General features: G+C 41.5%; 1 protein-coding gene across 1 annotated transcript in view; it reads left to right on the top strand.

Moving 5' to 3' along the window:
* Positions 1-8923: 8923 nt before the first annotated feature.
* Positions 8924-10155, top strand: part of sorcs3a (sortilin related VPS10 domain containing receptor 3a) — a 309709-nt gene continuing 308477 nt past the window's right edge. Inside the window, exon 1 of the mRNA XM_072463241.1 lies at positions 8924-9695. Within this exon, the coding sequence (XP_072319342.1) occupies positions 9141-9695 (555 nt within the window). The 5' untranslated portion in view covers positions 8924-9140. The remainder of the gene's footprint in view (positions 9696-10155) is intronic.

Raw genomic sequence — 10155 nt, 5'->3', positions numbered from 1 at the left:
GACCCGGCCCCGGATAAAGCGGCAGAAGATGGATGGATGGATGAAGATCAAATAAATGCCCTAATCTAACTTGAATTACATCCAAATCCACATATGTACCGATATATTTAATCTCTTGATGCCTTGATGCAACTATTAGTCCCTTGCATCTAAGCAACAACTGTTACTTCAGAACTCTGCCTAATTGAATTCTGGAGACAGCATTTTACGCTGTTTCTGATGTCACTGTCTTTGAGTTTGTCTGAGCTTTTGGATGTCTATAAACAGTTTTCTTTTTCTCTCTGAAAAAATAATTTGTTTTCTGACAAGACAAAAGGCAGCTTTCCGTGAAAACAAAAGCTCCATTATCAGCTGCTGGAAATGCTCTTCATCTGTTTGTGTCAATACGCTGATGGAATCTAGACAGTGAGGCAGTGACAGAAAATATGACTGTATTTTATAGCTAGGCACCCAGACTCTGTGCTTTCTGTATATTGTAGATATATATGTAAAAAAAAGGCATTTTATGGGTAAAAATTGACCAGAATTACGTTACCTATTGTTACCCATGTACCTGTGTATATTGTAGATATACAGAGGATGTTGGTCTGGTCACCGCTCTCTCCTCTGCATCACAGGCCAAACTCAGACAGGTTTGTGAATTACAGTGGTACATGGGAAACAATCAAGCATGCTATTCTTTTTTTTCACATTTTTGAGCATCAGTACAGTATTTGAACATTACGTGATGAAAAAAAACAAAAATCAAGTAGAAAACATGTTGTCTTGGCTGGCCAGGCTATATATTTAGACCAAAGAGAAACTACTACAAAGAATGAACAGTAAAACTAAACCAGAAATCAATCTCACAGAGGAGTTTAACTGAACTTGAAGCGTGGACCTTCTCAGGCTTGATACAGACAGATGTTTAAATCTTTAGTTTTAGAGCAAGTCCAGAAGAGGCATCTGAGAGGTCAGAGGAAGCGAGCAGGGATTTTAGAGAGAATAACAATGAGAAATGGAACACAAGGCAATAAGGAAAAAAATGTTGCAGTCCGTGGCGTGGAGCCAGCTGGCTGCAGTTTTAAGAATGCAGGCAGTTTTTGTAGATAAAATTGTAATATTGATTGGGTTGTATTAAAATATTGTTTTTGAAGTTTTCATCTAAAAGGAGGCCTGCTGCCAAAACACAGCCATAATAAGCAAAGGATGGTGTCTCGCAAGTTCCAATACGTATATTGTCATCAAGTTTGAGCCTTGCAAAGTTATTGCCTGGTTGTTTGGGAAGTTCTTTTGAAAATGTCCCTACAAGAGGTAGTGCTCAGTAAACAATAATTTAGCACATGGTTAGTGTTGGAAGAAAACACTTTGATAGACAAACATTATAAAACATGCAATAGTTACAAATGGATTTGATTTTTTTTAAGTTTACAGATGTAAATTAATGCATAATTAAAGACCACTTGAAAATCGTGACCCCCAAACTGGAGGAGTGGCTACAACAGATCCGTGGGAAAACATCAGACATCTCAGTCCAGGAAAGTGCAGGGCAGGAACAGCAAAGATACTAGAAGCCTGGAGCCGAGCTTTGTAAATTGATGAGACCATGAGGGTGAGAAGGGGATTTATTTAAAACAAGGGAGTGTCTACAGAGCCGCGCCTCCTGAAACTGCTGGGCTATTTGACCGCGCCAGGTTAGGGTCAGGGTTAGGGTCAGGGTCAGGGTCAGGGTCAGGGTCAGAGTTAGGGTTAGGGTCAGGGTCAGGGTCAGGGTCAGGGTCAGTGTCAGTGTCAGTGTCAGTGTCAGTGTCAGTGTCAGTGTCAGTGTCAGTGTCAGTGTCAGTGTCAGTGTCAGTGTCAGTGTCAGTGTCAGTGTTAGTGTTAGTGTTAGTGTTAGTGTTAGGGTCAGGGTCAGGGTCAGGGTCAGGGTCAGGGTCAGGGTCAGGGTCAGGGTCAGGGTCAGTGTCAGTGTCAGTGTTAGTGTTAGTGTTAGTGTTAGTGTTAGGGTCAGGGTCAGGGTTAGTGTTAGGGTTAGCCATGAGGCTATATGACCGTGCCGCGGCTCCTGAAACTGCTGGGCTATTTGACCGCACCGCGGCTCTGTAGCCACGGCCTTAAAACAAAGGGAATGTCTACAGAGCCGCGGCGCGCGGCCGAAACTGCATGGGTTTTTTGTGCCGCGGCTTCTGAAACTGCTGCGCTATTTGACCACGCCGGGTTAGACAGCACCGGGTTAGACCGCGCCCCTTGTTAGGGTTAAGGTTAGGGTCAGGGTTAAGGTTAGGGTTAAGGTTAGGGTTAGTGTGATAAAATGTGAATATATGATTATATTTCTGTGATGTATTTTATCTGCATAATAGTGATATTTTATCTGCATCATTAGTCTAAGAGAAGAACGGGTGTGTGACAGCATTTGTTTGTGAAGGGGTCGTAAAGATGGGCCAAAGGATGTTTACCCTAGGGGGGGTGATAACCCAGAGGAGTCTGGGTAATGTTTACCCAAGGCTTGATCTCTACGGAAAAATACCAAGTGCCTTGATGTGAGGCTGACCAATGAGAAATGTGACCCGCCTTTTCCAGAATATCTAATAAAACCAACCAGCATGGGGAAAAACGGTGTGAGACGCGGGGGTGAGACGCAGGAGGGTCAGCCAGGCTCCTTACAACGGCCTGGCTGACACAGTCCCCGCGTTTTCTCCCATGCATGCCACACAAATGTCTGATGTTTCTGTGTCGTTTAATATTCTAAGTTGAATTGTGTTCTCAATGTGTTAAGGAATAGCATCGGGTGTATGTCTAATTCCATGACAGTTAGCCATGAGGCTATATGGCCGTGCCGCGGCTCCTGAAACTGATGGGTTATTTGACCGTGCCGCGGCTCTGCAGCCACGGCCTAAAAACAAAATTCCTCAAGATATCACATACAAACAGGAAGTGACTGAGTTTTAAGGATTGTGTACTTCAATTTACTAAGTTACAAAGTTACAAACACATTTACTGAATAAAATCAAGTTAACGTAACTTAATGTAATGATCACAATCAAGTGATAGCTTGATTTTGCTTAATTTACTTTTAATTTAACACCTACATATGGCTTTCCACTTCAAATAACAGAAAATAACTGGAAAAATAAGTTGTTTTTTGTTTTTTTAAACTTTGACACAAATACTTCAATTTACAATTAAGAAAGCAGTAGCATTGAAGAAAATAATGATTGTGCGTGGTTTCTCTAATGTTTTTATACTTATACTAAATCAAAATCAGTTACATATTTTGGTATACAGACTTTTAATAAACTTCTGCTTCTGGCTTCACAGGCAAACAATTTCACTGAAAGCTTGTTCACTGAACAGAAGGTAACTTAATACACTAAATGTTAACAAACTAAATGTATTAAATGGATTTTAGTGTAGTTTAACAACACATTAGCTTTTCACCTGACACGGTTTCACTTGGTTTTAACATGAAATAATCTCTTGTGATTGTAACCCAGGTGAGAAACGCGGATCTCCCGTTTGCGCGCTCCTCGCACTCTCTCTTTCGGCTCATTACGTCATCACGCTGTTGCGCCGTGCGTCAGCCGGTCACGTGGCGCTGCGCCGCCAATCGTTGGCATATAAACAGGAAATGAGTTGCGGCTCGGGAAAATGCCGGTCGGGGAATTTGGTTTGCGCTACAGGAGTCGACTACTGGACCCAGATCATCTTATTTAGATCATATATTAACGTCGAAACTGGCCAGATTGGATGGCGAGCCAGGAAAGAGTCAAACTGATCCAGACTTCACAAGCCCGGACTTCACAAGGACTCCACCTGCTCTGGTCGGGCCGGTAGGAGGCTCCTGTAGCCACCCTTTTAGAACTTTCCAAAGAACATTGTACTGTTGCTTAATGAACAATTTGAAACTACACTGCACTTTACAATTCAGCGTGACACACGCTGAGGACACTTTGTGAACTGTCCTACGTGGGTGACTTTTGAGATTGAACTTTACGATGTACATATCTTCTTCTATCCCTATCTTGTAAATAGTAATGAATGGCCATTCTTGTATATTATTATGTTTATATGTCAATTCAATATATGGTACCTGCACACGTAATTATTGTCTCCTACTCACTCTGTTCCGAGAGCCGCATCTAGCACTTCTGATCTAGCCCAATAACAACACATTGTTACCTGTATTTATCCACTTGTAAACTTGTGACACACATGCTACATGATGGACTGACAAATCGATAGATATAGATTATAGTAAAGTATCCAATATTATGTTGTGTCAGGGTATTTATTTTTCACTGCATCACAACATCTCAAAAGTAATACATAAAGTGGCACCAAATAGAACTTCTCCTAAAGTTAGAATGATCAACTGTTCAAGACATTTTCTGTTTGTTTTGTATAATTGAATGAAATTACAAAAGTTGTGTCATTGCATTTCAACTGTTTGGATATTTCTAAAGCCTCAAATCACTGTCTTGTCTCTTCTCCCTCCAGATTTCCATTTGACATGACATTCTGACATGTGAAATCTGGCAAGATAATTTAGTCTCCAAAAGGGGCACTTTCTTAAGATTAAGACATGTCAGAGGGTTCAGACTTGACAGGCCAGCGACTGAGATAAAATTAGCTTCAAACCTTTTACAGATACTCAATATTAAGGACGTATTGCATGACACTTCTTTATATACTTCTTTTCTTTTTATTTTAAACATTTTGAGCCTGTAGGCTTCATGGAGAGGAAAGTAGTGTGAAATGGGGATGAGAGAGAAAGGAGGACATGCAGTAAAGAGTCGGAGTCAGGATTTGAACTATAGATACTTCTTTTCTATCTTCAAAACTTCTGACACAATAACTCATTCTCATTCAACTACAGCCACTTAAGAGCAATAGTAGACTTAAATATAGCCGCAAGCGGCAATGATCGGCCCTCGCCACGCCGCCGCCACACCGACGCCACGCCGCAAGAGGAGGGGGCGCTAACGCGCCCCAATTGTCCTTTTATTACGCCTACTGCTGAATCTGTGACGCTGTCACATCTTCTCCCCTTTGTTTTACCATCAAAAAGCTATTTTATTTTGAATTCTTGGCAAAATGTGCAGTTTTGCCGCACAGACACCGTGACTCTTTGAATGAAAATGTGGATAACTTTTGATGGTCCTGAAGATGAGTCTCACCAAATTTCAGGTTAATAGGGCTGACGCCCTGGGAGGAGTTTGTGAAAGTGTAAACATGTTCTGGCGATTTCCCCATTGGAATAACATGAAAGGTTTCGGTCATCGTTACGGCAACGCCATAACAATTATGACATGGGTCTCATTGACTTTTTTGATGGGGATGCTAAAATTGAGTTGTGTGTCAAATTTCATATAATTTCGCAAAACTAAACATTTAACCTCCATATAAAATCTGTAGGGGGCGCTGTGGTGCCAAATGAATTTATTTCACTTCAAGTAGGTTTAGGGCAAAGAGTTTAACAACTGATTCTAATTTGACGCAATTCGGACTTTATCTGCGCAAACGGCAGAAATTTTAAATATGGGAGATTTCTGAAATTCTAGCTACAGTTTGCGGCTTCGCCGCACCGAGACCGTGAGAGGTATCAATGTAATTTGGATAACTTTTGATGTCCCACTCCTCAGTAGCATTTTCACCAAATTTCAGCTTTTTAGGGCCAACGCCCTGGGAGGAGTTCGTAAAAGTACGACGTTTGGAAAAACTCCGAAGTCATGTTTAGCCATTTTTGAAGCAATATGGCCGACATTTGGTTGGGCGGACGGCGTTGCCGTAATACTATTTTTTACTTCTCTTGTCACCATCTACCTCTGCGATTTTTTTTGGGTCATTTCCCATCTCTCAATGCATTTTTGGTACATTTGGGGGCGCTGACGCGCCAATTTTTTTTAGATAGAAAAAAAATGGAAATGGATGGAAATAGCCAGAATGTAGAGAGGCACGATTTTTAGAGGTGTGCAAATTTTTGTGACTTTTCGTCAATGTTCACTGGGTGAAAAATAGGGGGGTTGGTCCCGAGAATAAGAAGAAGAAGAAGAAGAAGAAGAAGAAGAAGAAGAAGAAGAAGAAGAAGAATATTCCGATGCGAAAACAATGTTTCCCATTTTTCAAATATCATAAACTATACATTTTCGGAAAGCGCTCGCGCTTTCCTACCTCATGGTGTGGGTCCCTGGTCACTGACGGGTACTTTCGTTAATTTTGAGTGGGCTCCGCCCACTTTGTGTTTTTGGCCCTCTATACAGTAATAATGTTCAATTTTTGCATTACATGCAAGAGATGGGGAACGTATTCGTGAGCTACTTAGCGCAAATGAGTGCTTTATATGGGGATGACGACCGCATCTCAATGTAAAGTGCTCGTTTAGTGCGCACTTTTGCACGGGCTTCGCCCGTTTACAACGGTAATGTTCCATTTTCCTACTACTAATTAGTATGCACGGGGCGTGCATGAGTGAAGGAGTGCGTTAGTGAGTGTTTGGAAGTGGGCGAGCGCTTCGCGCTCGATTTCGTGCGCACTTTCGCAGCCGTGCTTTGCACGGCCGTGGCGCTCGGGCCTAATTAGAATTCACTGTGCATATGATAAAGTAATATAACTGTATAATATCACTTTTGTGACTACAAAGCAATCTTTTCAAGGGTGCAGCTCTGGGAAGGTCAAGAGGTCAAATGCTAGCAGGGCCGACTGGAAATGATTCAATGTCTTTAACTTACACAGCAGGCCACCTCCTCCTAAAAAAATCCCCATAGCTTTAATGGGACTTGTCTCAACCATTTCTTCCACTGTCTTTTTCATATAAAATATATCTTAATGGGATGTTGATTGATTTGAGAAATTCCATCTGATTTATTTTAAGAATTTCCACTCCATTAGCAGGCAAAAGGGATTGATAAATGGCAGTGTCAGAAGAAATAAAAAGTTACATCCACTTTCATTAAAATCTCATTAAAAATCGATCCAAAATATTTTAGTCTTAGCTCTAAGTCTCAATATGTGATATGATCCAGTGTTGGTCTGATTTAAAAAAAAAATACTGTATTGTGAAAATGACTTCTGAAATTTTTTTCTTTGACGCTTGTTGGGCCATAGCCTTCTCACCATACTCCCTCCATCAGGTCAGAAGCAGTTCAAGAGAAGAGTAATTGTCCTTTACAGGAGGTCACACGCTGATGCAGTGGCGTGCCAAAAGTTAAAGCAAAGCAGTGGTTGACTTTTTTACCTTTGGAGAATCACATTGTGAGTTGTATTGGTTTGAAAAATAGTTATAAACATACTGAAACAATGCCTTGGATAGGTTTGCATTTCTATGATCAGCGACTGTGATTGATTGTAGTGAATTGGGAGCTTTGGGGTTCTTTTCTGGACAGATATGTTTTTCCCGGGGTCTACTGTAATCACTCCTGCAGTTTGGGGGTCACAAGTGCTCCACTGACCATGGGCACCATTATTGCCTTTATACTGTGAGCCCTGTGTGTTTCTCTAGTGTCTCATGTTCCCTTTTCCACTTGGTATTGCTACAACAAATACTACGGCTAGAAAAATATATTTGGAAAAAAGGTCCTTAAAGGACCTTTTTTCCAAAGTAAAGGAGGATTCAGTGAATTAATATTGCACTTCTGTAGGTGTAGATTGGACACTTTTGTTGTTTTGTTTTGTTTTCCTGGTAGTGTTTATCCTTAACTGCAGTTTCTTAGATACTGAAAAGCAGAAAAAAAGTTTTCAGTTAAAAATAATTCAATCAGTGACTTATTTTAGAAAGTATTGTAACTTGTCCCCCGAGTGTTCCCTGATGGATAATTTGTGGGCAGTAAAGGACACAACAAGTCTGATTCCTAAACTGTTGCGTACAAACACCCACTCCCATTCTCTCTCCCTCTACTGTTTCTTCTATCGCCCTATCTCCCTCTCAGCAGGCTCTTGCATACTTTCATAGCATCCCTCCATCTGAGTCGCTTCCTCCACGCTCCCCCAGGTCTGGTGCAACTCCCTGCCAATTTCCCCCAATCCATCAGCGAGCGTGGTCCAGCCCCAGGGACCGTGTGAGCCTTGGCTTGTTTTTATCGCACACATTGTGACCAACTTCATGCTGAGAAAATCTGAAGGATTTTGTTTACATGAACTATCAGCAGTATTTATTTAAAAAATGTAAGTGTTATATTGGCTTGTTAAATTTATTATAAAATTGTTGTTGCATACTGCTCTGGGGAATCAAGTGAAAACCATTATTTAAACTTGATAAATGGTTAGCATGAGTGAACTGAACCAAAACTTGTATCAATATTTATAGTTCATAAATAATGTTACAGTATGTACAGGATATTTTTTTATTTCAGGTCACTGAACACAGAGAAGTATGGTTTTCTGTAACTTAGATTGTCTGCTATACAAATACAAAAAAAAAAAAAAATGTGTGTTTGTTAATTTAGTAATTGTGTTTTTTTTAGTGTATTGTATTGTGTAGAAATAAAAAAAATATAGGCTTCAAACAGTTCTGTTTAGCTGTGCACATTAAAATAAAATGTATATTTTTATGGATGTTTTTAATTATTGTACTGTTTAATTTAATTTAAATGCTTCTCTTCTTATTATTTAGAACTTAAAATTACTTTCTGTATGAATTTTGCAAAATAAACTTGCATTGAGTTGAACGCCAATACAGTAAAAAGAAGACAAACAGGGTTATGAGTAACAAAACGAGACACACAAGACAAGTGAATACATTTTGACACAATTAAATGATTTGTCGTTTGGATTTCTAATCACGACAACGCCTCAAATGGGTTTTATATCTCTCCATCAGTGTGTGAGTGGGTTGACGGCGGATCCCATGAACAGATTCAGCACCGCGGACAGCGCGCTCGCTCCCTCTCTCTCTCTCTCTCTCTTCCTTGGTGCGTGTCGCCTATCTCTCCCTGCTCTGACTCTCTTTCGGGCGCACACTCGGCAGCTGCTGAGACACAGCTCCTCCTCCAGTTTGGTGGGTTTTCCGACCAAACATCCTTTGGACGTGAACTGTTTCGCTGAGAAGATCTCTTTTCTTGTTCTTTGGTTTTGAAAACTATAGCTTCTGACAGACGACAAAAAAGCGACACTTTCTTCCGTGTTCTCACCCTGGCATCGGCCTGAGCTGCCTTTTGTTCCTGACTATGGAGACTTGGGCTGGCTCGTGCCCAGGCGTGCGCTTCTCTCTGGGACTGTGGCTGCTCTTCGCCGCGCTCAGCCTGCCCTGTGCCGAGGCGGACATTACATGTGCGTCCTGTTCGTCGCTTATTCAACTTCGCGTGGAGGAATTACGACTGGATGCGCGCTTTGCCGAGTCCACTGAGGAGCCGGGCATGCTGAGACAAATACAAGTGGAGTTTCAAGACCAAGAGGACGCATCACAGTTTCCTGACGTGGAGGGAATAAAGGAAAAAAGTGATTATATGAATGAAAGTCCAAAGAAGGCTTTACGGAGGGTGAAGAGAAGCGACTTTGCGGACTTGTCATGGAGTGGAGGACCGGATTTCAGTGCGTCCGAGGATCGTGGCACGTTGTTGGATGGACAAAAACAAAGCAGGTCCGACTTTAGGTGGAACAGAGACGAGGGTAAAGGGAATAACCGTAAAGATGAACCCAAACTGTCAAGCAGCACTTTCGCTTTGACCGGGGACTCTGCGCACAACCACGCTGTCGTTTATTGGTCCGGACAAAACAGCAGCGTGAGTAGAACTTCCCGTTACTCAACGTTTCTTTTCGCATTTGAATTTCATTGAAAGCTGGTGTGCAGAATGTTTACAGGTGCGCGATGGCGCTGTGCGCACGGGTGCGCAATGCTCCAAACCACAATGCGTTTTGCCATGGAAACTTTCCCTGTGCCATTACGCACGATGCTCCCACCGCTGATCTCCCCATTTCCTGTATCTGCAATATATGTCTACTTTGATTGATTTTCTCTTATTTATAGCTGCAGTGGAGTAAAAATAAATCAGATGTATTTGAACCAATTGTAGATTATGCTTATGCATGATTCATCAATCCTTTCCTCTGATGCACTGGCGGCTTGTTCATCCAAATTAATTGATTGGGGAGAGAGGGACTCATAAATTATTACCTACCTCACTGCCACTGCCTGCGCCTTAAAGTGTGTAGATTCTGGGTGTCTCTTGGTAATTCTTCAAG

The sequence above is a fragment of the Eucyclogobius newberryi genome, unplaced genomic scaffold (assembly GCF_026437365.1).
Source record: "Eucyclogobius newberryi isolate DKJ021-1_F unplaced genomic scaffold, fEucNew1.0.hap1 SCAF_4, whole genome shotgun sequence".
NCBI classification, from domain to species: Eukaryota; Metazoa; Chordata; class Actinopteri; order Gobiiformes; family Gobiidae; genus Eucyclogobius; species Eucyclogobius newberryi.
Note: the sequence above shows the minus strand (reverse complement) of the source record. Positions and strands in the feature narration are given on the sequence as shown.